Source organism: Lutjanus erythropterus, chromosome 4, assembly GCF_056507025.1.
Source record: "Lutjanus erythropterus isolate fLutEry1 chromosome 4, fLutEry1.hap2, whole genome shotgun sequence".
NCBI lineage: Eukaryota > Metazoa > Chordata > Actinopteri > Lutjaniformes > Lutjanidae > Lutjanus > Lutjanus erythropterus.
The window spans coordinates 45,057,826-45,080,672 of record NC_139320.1 but is presented as its reverse complement, the minus strand read 5'-3'; the positions used below and the strand labels follow the sequence as shown (position 1 = coordinate 45,080,672).

Sequence of the window (22,847 nt, the reverse complement as noted above, 5' to 3'; positions counted from 1 at the left end):
CACTACATTTTCTCAACCACAGTACATCCATATTTGTACGCACTTTGCCGCAGATCAGCTGTTTGGGTCAGAGTTACATCAGTTTGAATGAATACTGAAGTACTATGGTTGGAAAAATGTAGTGCCAAAGTGCCTGATGGCACAGTTAAGCGGTGAAAATATTCTAAATATAGTGTAAACTTAAACAGATAATGTTTTTTTTAGGTGGGCATTTTTTAGCAGTCTGAAATACATTTTTCCGCTGACCCTGTCTACAGCAGTGCAATCTTAGCGTCCATGCCAGGACTTTCTCCAAACCAGGGGTGCATCGACTATGGTAATGTATTGATTATCGATAAGTACCTCTTACAACCCTGTTTCAAATTATCTGAACTTTCCCTTTAAAATAACAAAGCATCGTGCAGCAGATTACATTATCTGAAGTCCATCACCTAGTTAGTGTTTAGGGAATTCATCGACTTAGATATTCAAAGCCTTTTGGAACAATAAGCAGATTATTTATATGCTTCACTGAAGACCCAATACAAAACCACACACACTAATACCACATTAAATATGGACTGGCAGTCGTTGTCAGTGTTTGGACTTGCATGACAACACAAAAAAGAAAAACAAAAGGTGCGCATTACCTCTAGTTTTAAGGGCTAAGGTTGAAGAATACAGAAAGACAAGAGTTAAGAGATGTGTAACAAAATAGTTCTTTTGCTTTTGTGTTCTCATGAAATGAAGACACAGTGCACCATAATGGTGTGTTTCTGTGTTTGAGTTATACATATTCTCTCCCAGTCAGCTGCATGTGTCATTCAGCCAACAACACAGCAGAATCAACAGCAGGACTACACACAGTGTACCTCCCCACCTGGGTGTCAGAACAGAGTCAGTCACTGACGCAACCCAATCATAGTTTTCATGCTCATACGAAGTGAACTGCTGCACTGTAAAGCCTGGCTTTGGCAGAAAGAGCGTAGCACTGCAACATTAGCATGCTGATCTGGACCAGACAGATCAGAAATACTGTAAAGCACCAATCAGATTTTGATTAAAATCCATACATTAGATTATGAGGCCCGTTGTGTTTACAGTAGGAGATGACTGTGTGTGTCTTTGTGTGCTGTGTGGGTGATGTTTTGTTCTATTTATGTGCCTTATGCTTCTTAGTTGTGTGTGTGTGTGTGTGTGTGTGTGTGTGTGTGTGTGTGTGTGTGTGTGTGTGTGTGTGTGTCTAAACTCTGTTAGTCTACTCTTCCATTGCCTTTTCTTACTTCTGTCCTCTTTTCCTTTTTTTTATTTTCTCCATTTTGTGTTTTGTGTTTGTGTACATACCATTGCTCTATTTTACCTTAGTCCTGAACAGTATTTAACGTAGCATGTTCCTTTTGGTTCATTTTTTACCCTCATTGTTTATTTTTGCCTTTTGGCAATGGGATATTTACATTTGTGTTGCATGAGAGAAATCATGTGTCTCACATGTAATTTACGATAAAATGGCACATATTTGCTGTGAAAAATGTTGGCAACTGTTAAATGTTTTTAATGGTAGATGTCTTTGCTTTTCATCATATTAACTATAGTTGGTGCTGTTGGTGCGATCTACCTTTAGAAGGTTATCAGGTACTGTCATTTTTAAGACAGTTACAAGCAGGATGACACAGGATCAGTGGTACAATGGAATGTGTAGGACAAGAAAAACAGGTCAGCTCAGCGTTAAGAACAGTAGTTGAAATAACAGCACTAGTTAAAAATAGACAAAATAAGGTTTTAAAAAAAAGGAATTTTAAGGTCCAGTGTGTAAGATTTACAGGGCTCAACAGGGAGTCTCTGGCAGAATATGCCAGAAATGGAATATCATACTCATAAATATGTTTTTATTGGTAACTAACAATTGTTGTGTTTTTGTTACCTTAGAATGATACATTTATACCATTTATATCCCACATATGACCTTAAGCGTTTTTCATGACTTTCACAGCCACTGTAGGCTCTCCTACACAGTTGGAAGGGGAGGGTGAGATGAGCTGTCTGCATTCTGTAAGCTCACCGGTAGATGCCACGAAATTCTACACACTGGTCGTTAAATTGGAAAATGGTGTAAAAATAAGAGTGATAAGTGTATCCAGAAGTATTGCACATTGGGTATGTAATGTAGGACTCCTTTTTTGCAGATAGATCAAATATAACACTATATAAATACATTTAAATGAGGATTGTGTGTCCATGTGTCATGTATCCTTGTGACACTGCGTGTAACAGTATTTTATGTACTTATGGAATTACTGTCGATGAAAAAAGGCAAGCTGCTCTTGTGCAGGAAAAAATATGAATATATTAAATAGAAAGGGAAGGAAAGAGGCACAACTGTGGGAATTGAATTTAAACCTCTCATGTTAATTCAGTAGAATGAAACGGGAACATGGGATATGATTTATTTATGTTCCTCCTCAGTCCAGTCTCTGTCAAGGTCACCCATTACTGTTAGGTTGCCTTGGTAGCTTTGTAGGCCAGGGTGCTTACTTGCAATGTCAGAGTCATTACCTACAGTAAGTTGCATTTTATGTCTGGTTTGGAACAGGACATCAGTGAAACAGAACCTACAAGTGTGGCATAGCAATGGAGAAAGACTTCTAACAATGTAATTGTTGTCACACTCTGTCTTTCATTACATTGTACTCAGTCACATTATGAGACAAGACTGGTGAAATTCTGTATTTTTCTTATTGTAAACATCTCTCATGACACGGTAATCAAGTTACATTTGCTTCTGACTATAAGATGCCACAAGAAATGTCTCAGGAAATGACTGAAATGACTGATTGCTGTGTCTATCATGTCTAGCACAGGCTAACTTCAACCAATCAGTTCCCTGGATGCTTCTCAGCGCCAGTAGTCCCTCCTAGGACACTGACAGGCTGCTCCACTTTTGGTGCAGACACAAACGGTTAACTTGAAACCTGGCAAGATGGATTCTTGTGTGATCTTGTGATCTTGTGAATCTAGCTGCCTCACAAGGTAAATGTAGACCCTACTCAAAAGAGCAAGCAAGCTAATGTTAGTGTGCCGGAAAATGTGTATGTGCTGCTTGTCAGCAGTCCGGTGGCAGGCCTGCTGTGGGACTGTGTTGACTGAGCCAAATAGATAATTAAATAAGCAAACAAGTCATAATCAGTTGTCAGTTATTACTGAAATGGCGCTCGTAGAACTGTTAACTATAAAAGCAGTCTCATACTCCATATCAGTCGGGCTGATATTCAGTAATATTCATAAACTTTAAATGAGCCACAAACATGGCGTGTAATTCAGGAAGTATTGAGACTAACACATCGTTGGTTCTAAGCTTTTCAAAATGTGTTTTTATGTTTGAGATGAATATTTAGAATTCTTTTTTTGTTGATAGTTTCCCCAAGTACATTCGGTTTTGACTAGTTTAAAAATACATATAGAGAATGATACAGATAGGAACAAAACGTGTATATGAGAGAGAAGCTAAGACACAGCTGCTGAATAACAGACAGGACACTGTTCTGTGTAATGCTGTGCTCCTAACATTGTCCATTTGTCTCAAAATAGAAAGGCCTTGCCAAGCATTTTTGGCCTGCTCTCTTGCTCTTCCACTTTCTCTCTCTCTGTCTTTCCTCTTCCCCTCTTTATCTTCCCTCACCCCCCTTCCTTTCTTTCCCTCACGCTCTCCTCTGCAGCCTCTCTCTAACTCGCTCCTTTCATTTTACTCTTCAGTTTCTTGCTTGCTTTTCTTCTCCGTTTTTATTTTGTGTTCTGCTCTTCTATATTTTGCACTCTCTGTTATGCCCCCCCTTTTTTTTATCTCTCCTCACTTCATGTCGGTATAAAGGGGAGTTATAGAGATATTCGACACTCCAGCGTGATAAATGCTGTTCAGTGAGTGCACTCAAACTCCAGCCAATGTTGCACTGTTATGCAAACTAGCATAAGAGCTGTGAGAGAGAACTGAGAGAAAGTGTTTGGTGAGAGTGAAATAGAGAGAGTGAGCTTGGGACACAGAGAGAAATGTACAGAGGAGAGAGAAGTCAAGAGAGAAACACATATAGAAACCACACATTATAAGATGTTACTGCTTTAATTTCAACCCTGTAGCATGATCTTTGTGGATGTGTGTACTTGTGTGTATGAGTGGGTGTATGAGTATTTGAGTGGGTGTGGGTACCAGGGATGTAGTGCTTATCTTGTTACAGCGAGTATGAATTGTACCCAAACTACCATGGTTTTGTAACCATACTCATTTTAGAAACTAGTATCTACTATACATTGTCAGATCTCATGCTCAGATTGTATTCATGTGAAACTGTTGTCTCTGTGTTTATGTAATCTTAGATAAGGGCTGAAAAAATTGTCTAAATATTACTGAAATCGTATTATGGCCAATATCCAAATTCATGAGATGCATTTTTGATGAAGTTAAAATATCTCACAATATATCATTATAATCATCATTTTTGTATTTTCTTCAGTGAAAATGAAATGCAAATATTACCATTCCCACTACAGTTTTGACTCATATCTCAATCACAGTAGTTCTTAAAATAATAAATAATAATTTTTTTTGGATATTGTTCGATCCTAGTTTATATCAACTAGAGCTGAAACTGTCTATTGTAGTCTATTGTATTCTATAATTAGTTTATTGATTAGTCAATAGAAATAAAATTAGTTGCCAACTGTTTTGATAATCAATTAATCGTTTTCTGTCATTTTTCAAGCAAAAATGTCAAACATTGCTGGATTTTGGGCTTTTCTTTACGATTTCTGAGTAAATGAAGAGTCTTTAGGTTTGGACTGTTGGTTGGACAAAAGAAGCGATCTGAAGATGACACTTTGTGAAAATGTGATGAACATTTTTCACAATTCCTTTTACATTTCATAGACTTAAAGATTAATCATAAAAATAATTTGCAGATGAATGGATAATGAAAACAAGGGTTAGTTGTAGCCCTAATATCCACTAACATGCGTTACATCAGCATTTGTAGTTCAGAAATTGAGGGGCTTGTCATACCAACCAAAGTTGGCTGCTTTTTTTCTGCTACATTTTCTGGCAGTTGCCAGCACATCCAGCTCTGCAGTACACACTGTGTGCAAAGCTGTTTTTCAAATCCTTTCTTCTTTTTCTTCTTCACATCTAATGTGAAATCATCAAGAAATCTGCTCTAGCATACAAGCAGATTGCTCAGTAAATACACTGTAACTACTAATTAAGTAATAAGCAATTAAATATCAACAGACAACAACAACAACAACAACAACAGCAAGAAGTAACGTTGACTCTGTCACTGTATTTTTTTGTGTAATGCATAAACCCTCAGCGCTGTAACAAACAATTATTTACATTAGAAATTAATCATCTAAATCTGTATTTTTTCAGTCCATTAGTCTATAAAATGTGGATCATATTTTCCCAGAGCCCTTGGTAACATTTTTTAGATTACTTGTTTTGGCCTACCTACAAAATCCAAATTGATCAATTTAATCAACTGGTTGTTTCAGCACTAAAAACCATAAAACAACTTTTTCCTCTGACAAAAGTCTACCATTGTGTTATGGGTTGTTTCCAACACCTAAGTACACTGAGGTGCCAGTTTATTAGGTACAGCTAGCCAAAATTAACCTCCTGATGATTGATTTAATTGTATGATAATTTTGGCAGCAGCATTTTGTGGTCCAAGCCATTTATACCAATGAGGAAACTCTAAATAGTTAAACGTCACTACAAAGTAGATCCTCACCCTGTAAACCAGAGGTGTCAAATTCAATCACAGAAGGGGACAAGATTTAAAACAGTCTAAGTCGTGGGCCAAACAGGGTTAACATTTATTGAATAGTCTAAAACTGACTATGTTTTATTCAGAAATATGAACTTGAACAGCCAGACTGCAACAACTTTTTCCTCAATAAAATAAAAAGAAAAATGTAATAATTTTTTCTTCAACAGTAACATAAAGCAAAATGAGAATATTTCAGCCACAAACAAGACACATAGGTTTATCTCCGATGTCGACAAACAGGTACTCTGCCTCTCACCTGCTTTGAAAGTCCCTGTTTTCAAAGTCCACTTTTTGTTTGGCCATTTATTTTGGGGGCTAGCTGAAGTGTCACTTTAAAAGTGCCAACCAGTGTATTCAGCTGCTGACCACTGATCAATGTGTCATTAAAGCAGCGGGAGCAGGGGTTGGTGCACAGGTCTTGACTTCTGTAGCAGCTGTTGCAGTGCATTGTGGGAGTTGTAGTATGAGTGGTGGGAATGTTATTTACTGGTGGGCCATTCATTATAGACACATGAAATTATTTTGCGGGCTGTATATAATTGTATTGCGGGCTGGATGTGGCCCACGGCCTTGAGTTTGACATGTGTGCTATAAACAGTTTCAGCAGAATCTGACCATTATAACCTTCATGAGGGCAGGATAAGTTGCAGGACTACTGTCTGCGACTGCATTAGTTTTAGGTGTACCTAATAAACTGGCAACTGATTGTATATGAAACAACACTGACTCTGTAACAACTCCCTCCTCTCTCAGTCTATCTCCATCGCTGTATCCTTCTGTCAGCTTGGCCAGAGGCTAGAATGTGATTGGTCCTCTGTGCTGCTGCACCATTTGCTCATTGGCTCACGAGGGCCATGTGCTGCGGGATGCTGACTCATATCGAAAAGGAGGGGAAGAGTGCATGAGTGTTACTGTGTCTGTGTTTTGAGACTAAGAAATAAAGAGGAGAGTGGGCGCTGGATGCAGATTTGTTTGTGTGTGTCTGTGAGTGGTTGTCTGTTGTAGAGACAGACAAGTGCATGGTCGTCTGTAAGCAGTTTAGCTGGAAATAGGTCACACTAGTGCACCTAGCAGCCCTTCCTCTGCCTCACTTTCTGTCTCTCTCATTTTCTTCATCTCTCCTCCTCTACAGTCAAGGTTTCTCCATCTAATTATAAGTTTATTTTTGCCTCTTTCTCTCTCCATTGTCTTTCTTTCTGTCTTTTTGTCTGTCTGTGCTCTTTCTACCTCACTACCCCCATTGCCTGTTGTTGCCATGACTACCTTGCAGTGTGCTGGCATGCACACAGTGGCGTTGGATACCTAGGTGATGAGATGCTCAAGTAGATCATTAGAAATCTACTGGGTTCCATCGGTTTTTGTCCTGTTTTTGTGTTTGTGTGTGATGACTCCCAAGTAGAGGAAATCAATAGTTGGTTGAGTGGCCATGAAGTGGAATGGTCCAATTGGAATGATGGTTGGATAGCTTTCACTCCCTCCAGCCATTTATAGATTCATACTTCAGCCAGATTATTATATGAGCACCATGTTGCTGCCCTATATCTGTTACCAAGAGGCGATGGAAGCAGTTATTTATTTGATTAATTTGCCTCTCTCACTCTTTCTATTTTAAGATTTTCATCACTCTAAAAAATCTGATGCCACAGGATATTAGATTAGATCAGATTAGATTAATAACAGTTACACTAATATGCAAGTATGATTGCTACAGTACAGCGTCTCAATGCACACACAGCCCCTCTGGTTCAAAACAAGATCGCCTTTGTGCTGCAGGATAGGCAGCGCATGAATGGCATCAGTTCTAAGTTATGAACATTCAGAGCAGTGTCTGGTGTGTTGTGATGGTGCAGCTCAGGATCTGACAGGTTGGTAATTTTAGATGCCAGGTGCCAGTGTGTTTGTTCACATTGCCAAATGTGAATTACCATCTTCAAAGCAAGCCATGACATGGGTCACAGTGGGTGAATCAGACCAGGACTGCAAATGCTTATCATTTTCTTTATTTTTATTTATTATATCTTGTTTGTTTTCTTTATGAATTAATATTAATATTAATATATATCGTATAGTCAGAAAATAGTGAACTTCCCAGAGCCCAAAGTGATGTTTTCATATAGTTTGCTTTACCCAACCAACTATCCAAAATCCAAAGATATTCATGTCCGATGAGTGACTTAAAGGTACATTTTTTGAGATTTACAAGAATATTGGCAGAATAGGGCTCTTCTTAGACTGGAAGAGTCCCAGTCTAAGAAGAGCTTGGAGAAACTTGGAAGGGGAGGGTGCACCTCTAGACAAGACTTTATTGATGAGCAGTTATGTTGAATTCTTGTACTGTATAGTGTAAAGAAATTAATATTTGGCAAGCGTGTAAAGTAATGTAGACACAGCCACGGCATAGCATCCAATTTTGGGTGAAATGTGTGTGCATTGTCAGGGAACATATAAGAAATACTATTTAAACTGTTTATACTTTTAAAAATCCTGTTCAGTGCTCTAATCTCTCTCCCCTTCTTCCCCATTTTCTTCATCGCAATCTTCTCCCACCACCTTCATTCTTCTCCCTTTCTCTCTCAGCTGAGGATAGGCATCCACACAGGTTCGGTACTGGCAGGCGTGGTCGGGGTTAAAATGCCACGTTATTGCCTGTTCGGGAACAATGTGACACTGGCCAGCAAGTTTGAATCGGGCAGCCATCCAAGGTGTATCAATGTCAGTCCCACAACTTACCAGTAAGTGACAGCACACAAAACATATCCATGTTCTTTTTTTGACCATGTCACTATGGCAAGACATGTTTTATTAATGCCATTTCTCTTGCTCAACAGGTTGCTGAAGGATGACCGCTCTTTTTCATTTGTCCCTCGTTCACGCCTGGAGCTCCCAGAGAATTTTCCCAAAGAGATCCCAGGGACCTGTTACTTCCTGGAGGCGGGGACATCACATAGCCACGCCTCGCTGACCAGCTCTCGCTCCGCTCCCCCAGCCTCTATGAGGAAAGTCTCCTACAGCATTGGGACCATGTTTCTAAGAGAAACAAGTTTGTAGGTCCCATACACAGACTGGGATACGCAGATATTCATGATGTGAGAGGCTGGATTTGAACCTGTGGGGACACGCAGTAAACAGATCACACGGATCTTTGGATATGCAAATGCATTATGTGAGAAAACTCGGATTCAGACCTGTGGGATGGCCTCTATGAATGAAACTTATTCTCATCAAAGGTGAAAGAGAACAACACGCCCTCATCTCCCCTGAGCACGGGAGATATGGTTCAAAAGACTTGAGGAACAGCAACATTGCTCATCTCACGTGGACCCTTCCCCAAGGACGTGTACTGACGGGGTCAATTAGCAGAGAAACCTTAATATTAAACTTAATGATCTAGCTGTATTTGTCAGCTCCATGCCTGGTTTCTAGCTCTCTCCAGTGGCCCTGACCTGGGTCTAGAGGTAATGATGCTTGGAGAAAACCTGGACAGAGACCACTTACATGACCAGTGTTGCACTCGTTAGCAATGGAATTGCGCAAATAGAACAAATCCACTTTCTATTAACAGAGCGGATGCTGAGGAATGAAGCTGTACGAACTTTTAGAAGATGGCAACATTGCCACAGGTGTTTGCTGTGCATCATGGCCTCTTGTACAAGGAAGACCACGACTGAAGAACAATACAACTCCCCTTCCAACTGTCCCTAAATCATGTCACGCTTTACCAAACCTACTTCTAACATCTGCTGCTTGTTACATCTGTCCATCAACCTAGGACCAGTTGGTCGGTAGGGGAGGGACGAGTGAGAGGCACAAATAACGGAGATAGGTTTGAGAAGGGGTCATCAAGAGACAAATGCCAAAAACGCTAGTATTAAGCTGATATTAGAGCCTTTTCTGCTTCTAACCCACAGCAAACTATAGCCAACAACAATCCAGCCATTTCATTGCAGGTAATAAGTTTAGGACTGAAAATTATTCCCAGCTCAGTGCCTTTTTACTGCTCAAATCAGGACAAATACAAGATGGATTCATTCAAAATATTTGATAAAAAAACAACAACTTAAGGAGCGATTCATTGCTTTTATGACAGTGTTGTGTCATTAAAGGATAACTTTGGTATATTTCAACCTGGACCCTCTTTTCCTGTGTTTTTGTATCTAAGCGTCTAATGTGGACAACAGTTTTTGAAATTGGTCCAGTATTGATGGAGACCATTGCAGGCATGTGCATTGTCAAACTAAGTCTACTAAAAGTGCTTGTTTTTGCCACTGACAGGCTCAGATTCTTAGTGTCTGACAATATTATGGAAAGGATCACTACAGAGAGACACCTTTTTTAAAAGCATAAGTAAATTTTCTTTAACCAGAAACAGAAACCAAACTAACCAGACCCAGTTGCAAAACTCTAGGACTTGACAGAAACAAAATAAAACTCACCAAAAAATATTGGTTTGTCTTTCCACTGTTCCAATAATCACCAACTCTGGTTGTTTGGTTGAAATAATCCCTTAATTCACCGAGGTTGATGTGAAAATATTCTGGCTGTACACGCTGTTTTCTCCCTGCTGCTTCTGTGTCGCTCCTTTCCTGATATTTCAACATTTAACACCATCAATAAAGGTTCCAGGTTGAAAAATACCAAAGCGACCCTTTAACTACGCTGGAGAGAGAAAGATTTGAGTGAGGTAATGACGTGTGCCAAAGGTTAATGAACCTGTGATGATGCAAGTCAAGGCAGGCGCCTTATCCCACTGAGCCACCAGGAGTCCAGACGAGTTGTATCTGTCATGAGTGGCAGGTGAGCGCTCCTCAAAGAATTCAAATATTAGAAATTTTATTCATCTGTTTTTTGTCCAGATAAACCAATAATACAGATAATATAGTACTAATAATATAGTACTATAGTAAGTTGTACACATAGTCATAGTATGCATGCTTGACACGGTTCACATTTACATACATAATCATTTTTAACTGCATTTTTTTACCACATGGATATAAAAAATAATTTCCAAGCCCCATGCAAATGTAACCAACAAGATTGGAATTTAAGTCTGCTAGTTTGCTGGTGGACTGACTATGATTTACTCAGTGGAAATCTCAGGCCTTCCAAATACTTCAGCATAGCTCAGTAACACAGACACAGGGGAATAATTGTCAGAAGTTTTTGTCTAAGAGAATCTTCATAAATTGTCATCATAAAGTGGGAAATGAAGGGTTGGAGTTGGATATTTGAATATTTTACAGACTTGGCACATTTTGCTATGTACGTAACTCACACAATGTACAGCTGTACATTGCTGCCATTGTTTTCTTTGGTTGTTGACATCACATAGATGTGACATCAGTGAAGTACAAATCATAAAGTTATATGAAATTGAGTTGGCTGCCAGAGGCTGACAGAGGAAAAATATATTTGTTGAAGACATTTGTTTCCATAAAAATAGAAATGTTTTATTATCTTGAGAGGTACAGAGATTTGTCCACATCACATTATAATTCTAATTTATTATTGATGGCAAAAACGTCCAGAAATAATCTAATTTGAATAAGTGGTCCTACCTGTGTGTGTTTACCTTCTTGCTATATATTTTTTTGTGCAACACCATTATAATATGGCTTAACTTCTTGCCAAATAACTGAACTGTTAAAAACTGTGGGAAACTCCAGCACAGGTTTTAATTCACTTTTAAATCACTCAACTCCACCTGGGGTTTAAAGGAAATAGCTCACTGCTATTTCACTACATCTTGCCAATTGACGTGCTGGTTGCTGAACCTCTAAAAGATCAAATAAAATGTGCCAAATGAATTCTGAGACACCACCAGCACAGGCTATTCTTGCTTTGTGAGTAGAGGTTCGGTTCTCTCTCTCTGTTGTGTACGTTCAGTTGTCAAAGGGCCAGGCCAGCGCTCTCTGTCAGCTCACTGGCAGGGATTCAACTGCAACATGTGCTGGCTATGCTATGTAAAACACAGCTTGTAAGAAAACATCAGAAGGGTAATTTACTTCAGACATGAAAACTAATGCCCATCTGGCCAAAATTCTCACCCACTGAAGGGCATGGTGCCCTCTAACTGAGATTAACACCAGCAACAAAGTAATGTGCCATATTTGAGGAAAGGATGGGAGGAAGAGATTTCCTTTTGACCTGCCAGTGTTTGAATCAGAGACGGGTTAGAAGCGCTAGAGACTTTAATCATAGGTCATTATTGCCATAAATAATTCTTATAACCGTCATCAGATTCTCTGACAGGAGTAGCATCAGACAGCTTGAAACGCCTGCACATTTACAGAATGTTCCTTCAAGGTACTGATCAGTTTTGGCAAAGAAAAAATTAATTTTTGAGAATATTTTTCCATACACCCCATAGTCTTATCTATATTTACTGTAAATTAAACTATAACCTATTTTCAAAATTATTTCCTGTCTCTTTAAGTATACTATGCAGTATAGAACTAACAACAGTAACACCTGAAAGATAAATCCAATCAGTCAGACACATGGAGCATAGTTTTTAGCTTAAAAAATAACAGGACTTGTAACACAAAGAAAATATGTATATTAACTTTGAATTAGGAGCCATTGTTTAGTGGGTAAAACTTATAATCTTAAACCTAGAGATTTTTTCTACAGTATAAATTGATTTAAAGACAAGTGGCAACTTAAAATTTAAGTCAGTAGATACATTTTTCTGGGGACTTGCTAGGAAGCAGTGTAGTGTTGTTCACATTTTATTGATTTGTGGCAACAGAGACACTGTTCCTGAGACCAAAAGGTCTCTAACATTCATGATTTTGATGATGTTATAGAGAATCAGAATCTGCAGCACCCACCTGGAACTCACATCCTGTATCTATATACACTAGTGTCTCAGAAGATTAGCACTTTGACATCTCTTTATCATGTTGACAAGCCTGCCAAACCCAACCCTGGTTCAGTAGAAATTGCCAAATACACTGAAGAATGGTTCACCAGTTTTTCCAAGAGCATGAAGGAAGTGATGATGATGAAGAATAGCACATTTGCTAAAACCTGGTTGAAGCGCAAAGTCTGTGGTGCAGTTGGTTTGCCTGCACTAGATATCACCCGGTGCGTTTGGCACACACATCTCCACAATCATAAAGCATCTTCATTTATGATAAGTCTTTTCCCCTCACAGGAGTGTTGATTAGTAAAGTGTCCTTTAAACATATTTTTAATTAGCAATAAAGTGTAAATATTGAAGTTAACAGCATGCGGTTGTATCTCACGCTTGGCTGAGGGACGCACACACGTCTCCTGCAAAGTGCGCACGAGACAGGATCACAGCTGTCAGATCGTTTTTAACAGATCAGTCACATGACAGCTGGAGCAGCTGTAGTGTTTGTGTCTGCGTGTTTATTGGGATCAAGAAAAAAATAAGGATTGAACAAAGATGATCTCATATCATTTTATCTGACCATGAGACCAGTCCAACCCGGGGAGAAAACAGTGTTCTTCTGTCAGAGCCTGCTGTTGGGTGGACAACCTGTGTGTAATTTTGCGCACAGGTTGAAGCTGCACCTGGAGACGTCCTGCTGTCTCCATGTATTGCACGCTCTCATGCTTTCACTTCTCAAAACAGGAGATCTGTCTCCTTGCTTAAAAATGTTTTCTCTTTGTTTCCTCCTGGTAAATTGAACATCATGCTGACATGATGCTTGCGCTCCTGCTTCTTAAAGGTGATGAGAGCTGACTTTCTGATTGGTTCACTGCATGCTTTGCCTAAATGCGCCCGTGAATTAACCAAGGTACTTGGGTGCAGCTGATTGGTGTATCTCACTGTGCACTGCTGGCGCGAGTGGCAGGACATGACAGGATACCCCCACGCCCCTGGCCCAAGCCAGCAAAGGTGGATTTGGACACACCTCGAATAAATTAAATCCATTGCACCTCATGCTTTCCACTTGCGCTTTAGGTCATCTTAAGATAGGGCCCTTAAAGTGTCTTCAGCTCTATTTTAGCTTGATTAAAAATGCCATATGGATAAATGAAGCCCTAAGCAGTCTCTTGTGCAGAAGCTTATTTTAGTGGATTAACCAGAAACAGAGGACAAGCAGGAATTTGATGTTACATGGAAAAAGATGTTCAGCCACTTCAGCCAACCAATGTACTCTTACAGTGCCGCAATATCCACATTAAGAGTGCACTCTTCCAGGTACCAAGTAGACAACTATTTAACATTCATGATAGATATGAGAGTCTTTGTTTTTGTTTTTTTCACACTTTCTTCACATTTCATAGACAATTAATTGATCAAAGAAGAAATCTGCAATATATTTGTAATAATAAATCATAAAATGACCATGGTAGTTCATTGGAGATGAAGGAAATATGCTAAGTTGAAATACTTGTTTCCCTGACAGGAACACTACAGACAGTGTCCTCCTTTGAAACCTTTATAACTTGTAATATTATTTGCCTGTTTGACATTATTTAAAGATAACCATAATGTTGAAGTGTCTGTTTATTGGTTTTAAGAAATCATTAATAATCTTTCAGAGGCAGTAGATGTTTAGAACAACTCAAACACTAGAGCGTGTATTTTCATAGCAGTGGGCTTTTGTTTTCAGGATAACAGGCTTAGTTTTACACTGACAGACATTTGACAGTTTTAAACAGCTGTTCAGTGGATAATGAAAATGATCATTAGTTGCACCCCCAAATGAGTTGTATAGCTGCCGTTGTAAACTTAGTGTATGTCGCTTATTTCTGGACATTTTAAAGAAGGAAATGGTTCAAACCTATTTTTTCTCTCACTTAATGTGCGACTCCTGCTTCAAGGAGATGATGACCAACACAGAATCACAAAAGCAAACAAAATAACACAATTTGACTATAAGAGTACACAAACAAATGCAAACAAATCCACCATGATGAAATATAAGTGCATAGACACCACCACTCAAAAGACTGAATTCCCTCAGGGTCCTTGTAAGGCAGGTGAACCATTCTTAAGTGTATTTGACAGCTGAGTTATTGAGCCTGAGGTGAGGTTTTTCGAAGGAAGGCTCTCTGACTGCAATCCTGGCGATATTCTATAATACATACATGCATTAAAGTGTACAAGATCTCCTGTAGCATAAATGTAGTGCAGGTGCCATTTACACTCAACTTCAGCCGCGCCTGAATTCTGCATCCAGGCTAAATAAAGCACATTACATCAACGCTACACCCACGCAACTTGTGTCCAACGCTCATGTCTCCAAGTCTGTGAATTCTTGGCATAATATGAAACGTTTGGTCAGATCTCGCAAGTCTTGCTGTTATGATGCGGAGGTGTTGCAGCAGGTACTGGTTCTCTACAGTGTTGTTGTCAGTCGTGGACCATTACACCGCAGTGCAGACTGTACTGTAGGTCACTTACTCACACACGGGCGTACATCGCAGTTACAGTGGCAATATAACTGAGCTGTACTGTATCAGCTGTGTCAAACCATGAACATGAACAAATGTTGTCATGAGCCTGAGGTTTGTGTGGGAGGGTCCAGGGAGACAAAGCCAAATACATACAGCAACTGTTGTCTGTGTGTGTGTATGTGTGTGTGAGAACATATTGAGTTTGCCTATGTACAAACAATAATTTTGTTAACAAAGGCCTATTGTACCTGTAACAAATCTGTACAATTTAGATCTATTTAATATATTCAAACTGAAAAATGGAAATTGTAATACAATTATATAGCAGATTTTTCTTTATTTAGTATAATTCACAAAATGATTTGACGTTATCACATTTTTCACTGCTTTGTTATCTGTTTTCGATTCCAGACAGATATTTTATGTCAGTGTGTGTGCCATATAAAGCCAGGCTGGTTTTCCCAACATGCCAGTGTCCCACCGTCAAGAACTGTCTGTTTTTGTTCTTTCAAGAATTAAGTAAAAACTGGTAGATTTTTTTTCTTTCATTTCATTTTTTTCACTCCATATCAAATGTTGAATGATTTCTGAAAACGATGGATTTAAGAAACCTTTTCTTCAACTGGATGAGCATGACACTGTCATTTTTATTGAAAAATAAAGCTAATAACATATGGGGTTTTTTTTTTGCAGGACATTGTTAGAAGCTGTCTTGTTGCCAAGATCAACTTCATCCCCACCAGCGGGTCTAAGCTGAAGGGAAACTGGTCCCTATTTGTTTAACATTATTAGTCTGGTTTTAACAACAGGAACAAACATGGTGGATGCTTGTCGTCGTCCATGTCCAGGGTCCTCACATTACCCCACAATCTGTAAAGCCTCACCCACATGAGAATAGTAGCTTCCATAACATTTGTTCACCAGCTTAGTTTAAAACTAATAAAACATTTTTGACATTTAACAATTCATTATTTGATCTCTTTCTGACTGGTCACATGTCAAAAATCTGGTTTTGTACTTTGATGTCATGTTGTAAACCTGAGCTGACCCTGGACATGAACCCTGTTTGACCCGTCTGTGGTTGGAACCAGGTGTGTGTGTGGAAGAGGCTTGATGACAGCTGTTGGTTTCTGACTGACATTAAGGGCACATCTGTCTTATATGATGTAAATAAAAAACACCACGTATCTTTAATAAGGAAGAAAGACTGTGGCTGTTCCTGTGTTTGCATGTATTTACACATTTGACTGATCGGAGCGTGTGAGTCTGTGAGGGATGCATGTGATTATGTGACTATAAAGTATGAAAATCATAGTTATGTAATTGACATTAAATGTGTGTAGATCACATATGTACTGAAACAGGACGACATTCCAGGAGAAAGTTTGAAGTATATACTTCAACAGACTAGTTATCAATGCACCTCCAGATAACACAACAGTTTTGAGCAGTAATTAGCTAATAATTATGGATTTAAAAAAACAGAGTGCCAGATTGTTCCAGATGGATCATGATCACTAGGCAGGATGAATCAGAAGATCATAATTTGTTGGACCAGGCAATATTTTTCTCTCTTTTGTGGTCCAAGATTGTCACTCTTCGGCTTCATCTTCCTCTCTCATTGTTGATGCGTGTTTGTCAGTTGGACTCAAACCATTTACAGGAAACTTCAGACACTGGAGCTGATATCTCTGGCACTAATTAACTAACAGGTTGAAACTGTGTCTAAGCTGTATGCCGCATGCTTTTTAGTTTTTCTTTTGCCTGTTAAGGTCAGGATTAAACCTGCAATAAAATGCATCATCACATTAAACTAGGAGTCTCAAACCGGGGGGGCATTTCTGGCCCACATTCCCCCTCCTTCTGGCCTGCAACATGATGTCAAAAACACAATATAATTTGTCCCACTTTTTAAAATAAATCTTTTCTAATCATGTCATACCAATTTAAACTTCCCTTCAACTGAATAAAATTGAAATCAAACAATTCTGTTTCTTTAAAAAAAATATATTGTACTGTATTTAAATGTATTGCATGTTGCATTTTTTTCACATTCTACGTCCAGAAAAGAATAATCTTTTCAACGATATTTTTCTATCAGCGAACACAGTGGCAGAGTGTCTCAGCAAGTTATCAAATGACATTTATAATCACTTATGTGACAAAGCTCGAGCTTTCACCACATACTCACATGGTGTTTCACAAAAGCACAGACAAAAGCGACATTACTCAGATAGCCACTTTCATTAGGGGTTTTAATCACCAATTCAAAGTGACTGAAGAGTTGCTGATTTGGTGTCCAATGCAGGCTAACTAATAGATAAAAATGTAAAAAAAAAAAAAAAAAATGCTGTTTGCGTTTTTTAAGTAAAACAAAAATATGGTAACAAAAAAGTAAATTTTCAGAAATATTGCCTTTGCTTACAGTACTTGAACATTGCAGTGATCCCCCTATGAGAAGAGCAAACCATCAGTGGCCCCAAGCCAATTTGATTTTGAGACCTCGGCCTTAAACTGGTACGTCAAAGTTGTTATTAGTTACAGAGCAACATTGTCATTGATTTGGAGACGGTTCAGTCGGTACAGTCAGTTTCATTACTACGAGTGATCCCCTTCCACATTCTCATTTCATACATTGTTATTATTGTTAGTCTAGAGAAACCTTAACATGTTTTTCTCATATACTATGGTTTGAAATAAGGGTGATCTGGATCGATAAATTGATTCAGTGTGCAATGATCCTATACATATATATATATATATATATATATATATATAAAACAACTAAAAGTCCACCCACACAGGTATTTTCACCTGTTTCTGATTAGAGCTCTTTTTCTCAGGACTGTGTGGGTAACAACAGTCTGTTACACCCCTAAGAATAATCTTTAAACATAACGTAATTCAAGTGGTCAGAAACAAAACTCAACTTCTACTCCTCCTCTTGGCTCTTTTTTCAGGCTTTAGAAAATCTAACCTGTGACAGGAGACTTTGGCCAATCACCGGTCAGTAAGACAGTTGACTGTTGAGTATCATTCCCAGTATCTTTCCAGTAACTATCTTTCTCCAGAATCAGTCCCTGCACCTTTAACACCTTAGTCTCTTAGTACTCCCAAGTTAAGATGTAACTTGATAATATGCAAAATTAAATTGGTTGCTATGTAAATTATAACATTTTTTTTTTCTCCTGTTATTTTTGCCCTCTCAGACAGAACACCTCCACTGATAAATTGGTAATCACCTTGGTTCTAACAATGAAGTAACACTTAAAACAGAAGCCTGCAAAAGGCTCAATGACAATTTCAATTATGTTCCTCATTTCTCTCCCATGTTTTCTCATACCTCACCCTTCTTCTCTTCTCCTCTCGTCATTTCTCTAACCCTCCAGCCCCCCCATCCGTCCTCCTTCCCTTTATCTTTTACCCCCCGACACACATACACACCCTCTGTGTATGCAAATACATCCCCATTACACTAATTGGCTCTGGGACGTTTGAATATTTCACGTGGACCATCTTCACCGCACTGTGGCGTAACATCACACGAGCCAACATGCTAATGGAAATCACGCACACTCAAAGTATGAATGAGTGAACAAAGGTCATGTAATTTACACACTGTGCCTGTCATATTAGCCAAATGAAGCAGGGCTGAATTATGGGGTGGCGTTGTGGGGTTAGGGCGTGTGTGAGTGTGTGTGTGTGTGTGTGTGTGTCAGACCACTCTGCATCAGAATGAATTATGGAGTCATTATTCATGGATGCATCTGTAGAGGAGATGTTCTGTGTTCTCTGTGTGTTGAAGAACATGTTTGGTATGTTCCTCTTTCAGCTTGACCTCTTAGGAGCATTTGTGTTGTTACAATGCTGATGAAAATGGCACACGATTGACCCACAGCCTGTTTGTGACTGTTGTTTTACCTCTAATGTTGGGTTACATTACCCTTTAACTACTGCGATGTGCTTCCAGGATCCAGCTCATGCCAAGACATTTTGTATTTTTTCCTGATCTATAATCATGACTTTAACAAAATGATTTAACCTATTTTTATATCCAGTGTTGGGGAAGTTACTCAGGAATAACTTTTTACTTATTACTCTTATAAAAAATTAGTAATATTACTTTACTTATTACTTGGTATCATTATATTACTATATTACTGTTGCATCTTGTTGGCAGCCTTGTTGCTCTCCAAAGTTGAACTGTGAATCTTGTTTTAAGCTGTCCCTATGTTGGCTGTGGTGGTAACAAAAGTCCACTTCTTTGTGATACTCAGACTGTAGATTCAACTGCAGAGCGGTTCATAAACATGAACATTCTTAGTGGGAAAGAGGATGCATCTCCTCAGACAGAGAGACAGACTGTGGACGCCTTTACGCACGAGACAGCAGCACAACTTGATCATTTAGTTCAGTTTCCTGTGGAGAGTCATTTTTATCACTATAGTTTTTAGTTTGGTTGCTTGAATGTCCCACATGTTTTCTGCAGTGACATTACTGCACACATAAAAACAAAAAGCATTAAAGTAAATCATTAAAAAAAACACTCAGACATCAATACAAAGCACAATAAAGAAATCACCTGGAAACCTTTAAAGGTAAAATAGCCAAGAGACAGGTAGAGGTGCGGGCGTGGATCTCTAAATTCAAGATGTGACATCTGGGCCTTCATTGACCTTCATCACATTAATACTTGTAGGCAGTAAACATGTAGATGAAGATATACGAAGGAAGGATCGACCTTCATCTTCCTCGTGGCTCTTGTTGGGTAATAAACTGTCAAACACTCTGGCTTACAGGGCGTGTCCACCCACGCCCACTGCACCACCCCTCCAGCCTCCCTGTGTGCATTTCCATAGTTTGGTGGAGGGGTGTGTTCCTCAATAATGAATCACTTCTTTCTCTTCCTTCATCTTTCTCTCATCCATCACTTACTACATTTCTAAATCTGGCTCGCTCAGCTCTTTCACTCTCTCTTTCTCTTTTTCAATCAAAGTCCTTCTCTAATCAGCCTGCCCATAAATTTCTGTTGTTGCTGTCCTCTGATTTAGTTGAATGGCAGTAAGACATTTTAACATTTCGATAACCTGAATTCTAGAGGTGGCAAAAGTACACACATTCTGTACTCAGGTAGAAGTACAGATGCATGTATATAAACAAAAGACACTCTGGTAAAAGTAGAAGGACTGATCCAGCTTCTTTACTCAAATGAAAGTGAAAAGTACAGGCTCTGAAATGTACTCAAAAATATAAAAGTAAAAAGTCATCCTCTTAAGGACAAGGACACTTTTTCTGTGCAAAGCTAACTGAACCTCACCCTTTCTCTGCTTTTCTCTGTTTTATCTTGTCTTTTTTGTGTTGATATGTCTTTTATGTTATTTTTCATTTTCATCTTGTTCCATTTTTTACTTAGTTTTTTTGTCTTTTTTCACACGTACATTTTCATGTTGTTTTTGGCTTATGTCTTTTTGTCTTGTTACCTTTTTAAGTTGTTTTCTGTTATATCTTTTTCACCTTGTTATGTCTTTTATATTGTTTTTTGTTTCAGTCTTGTTACATCTTTTATGTTGTTATTTGTCTTGTTGTGTCTTTTTTGTCTCGTGTCTTTTATGTCGTTTTGCCTCTTGTGTAAACATGTTTTGTTTTGTGTCATTTTAAGTCTTAATATGTCTTTTTCATCTTCTCTATCATATTACATCTTTTGTCTTGTTACATAGTTTTTTGTCTTGTTACGCCTTTTTCATCTTGTTACATCTTTTGTCTTTTCTTGCTGTGTGATGTCTTGTTTATCGTCTTTTATGTTATTTTTCGTTTTCGGCTTGTTTCACTTTCACTTTCACACACGTGTTTCATTTTTTTACGTCTCTTTGCCTTCTTACATCTTTTATGTTTTTTTGTCTTGTTAGATATTTACGTTGTTTGTTACATCTTTCATGTCATTTTTTTCTGTCTTGTTACATAATTTTTGTCTTGTTATGTAATTTTTTGTCTTGTTACGTCTTTTCATCTTGTTACATAATTTTTTTTGGAGGGGTGGGGGGTATTTCATCCAGTAACTAAATATTTGTACTTAATTACTCCCCACATCTGTTTGATTCAGACCATAGCTCATTTACTGATTGATATCTGCTCATTTACTTCCTTAAATACAATATTTAAGCATTGCTGCTGTGCAACAAATTCTTTGATGTTTGATCATACATTATTGACTATATTTATGCTTGAGGTAGGGTTTCAGTTATAACATCATTCAAATCCACTGATTCTTGTGGAGCTCCACCATACCAAATATGTCAGGCTGAACTTTGGGGGAAATGTGTCTAAAATGATGTTTGATGGAAAGATGCAGCCATAAATCATATATCATTGTTGGTTTCAATATTTAAATCAACATTATAAAGCTTTAATGACAAGCTGGAACAAGCTGTTGGAGAATATATGTGACAAAATAGTGTGGAATAAGATGCTTCTGACAACCCAAAAACTCCATAAGGGCAAACAACTGTTAAAGAATCTTTATAAACAGAGGCGGAGATGACAGACGAGCTGAAACCTCACATGACTTTATCCCAAACAAGCAATAATCCACATGTCCTGCCTCGCTCTGATATTTTCCACCAGGGTCACCAGAGTGGAAAAGAGATGAGCAGGATTGGAGGATTAGTGTTGATCCATGCAAATTAAAAGATCATAGAGGCAACCTCACAAGGCTGTGTGAGTAGGCTGCCCTTTGCGCAAATCTGCATGTGTTTTTGTGTACATGCATGTGTGTATTTACAAGTGTGTGTGTGTGTGTGTGAGTGCTTGTGAGCACCCCCAACACTTCCGTCTCTCTGCACATGTGCCTTTTTACTGCGTTGTGCGCATTTGTGAGGATATTTGTCTCCCATTAATCTTCACAGGATAAACAAAGTGGTGTGTTTGTCGACAGGACCGTGAATGTATATTTTTCCTCGAAAAATCTCTGTGATCATCCATATAGAAAATCCTGGTTAATCTCAGAGATCAGTGTATAATATCTTTGGGACAGCGTTTTTACCTACAGGATTATCGGAAAACACCGTAGCACCAGTGTCGCAGCAAACATGATGTCCACTGACCTAGAAAGCCTGGATTTTCTGTTCTGTGGCCTAATAGACTGAAATCATTCTGTCAGAGGTCAGGTAACACAACATGAATCGACTGTGTGGAGTTAATGAATCGCTTCACTTGACTGACTCAGCAACAATGGAAACAAGAACGTCTCTATTGCAGCTACAATCAATATTTTTGTAATGGCAGTGTGTAAACAATGTGACAATGTTAAAGAGGTCACTCGCAGTGATGAACCTGCAGATTATCACCACCCAAATCTATAGCTTCCCTCGACTTTACTGTTTTGTTTCACACTCGTTGCTCTCATTATGTGTGTGTGTTTTTTTTTTTAATAAAATAAAAACTCCAAAAACCCTCAGTACTCTTTTCCCAGCACCAAACAACAGACAGACACTGTTAGACACTAGCTAGTGAACATAGTGGAACATCAGCTAGAGAGCCAGATCTTTCCCTCACAAGTTGGTGGAGACTAAAAACTGAGCTAAAAGAGAGAGACTACTGGTTTTACGCGACTCATAATGAACGATAACGTTGTTCCATAATTATGTAAATAATCAAACGCTTGCTATTGTCACTAGTTTT

The 22,847-nt window shown here is 38.6% G+C and overlaps 1 protein-coding gene across 1 annotated transcript in view; it reads left to right on the top strand.

The window, feature by feature from the left end:
- The window catches only part of gucy1a2 (guanylate cyclase 1, soluble, alpha 2), a 55,504-nt gene extending 45,434 nt beyond the window's left edge, over window positions 1–10,070 (top strand). The window contains exons 8-9 of the mRNA XM_084718114.1: window positions 8,370–8,524; window positions 8,621–10,070. Coding sequence (XP_084574240.1) covers window positions 8,370–8,524; window positions 8,621–8,840 — 375 coding nt within the window. The 3' untranslated portion in view covers window positions 8,841–10,070. The remainder of the gene's footprint in view (window positions 1–8,369; window positions 8,525–8,620) is intronic.
- The last annotated feature ends 12,777 nt before the right edge of the window (window positions 10,071–22,847 follow it).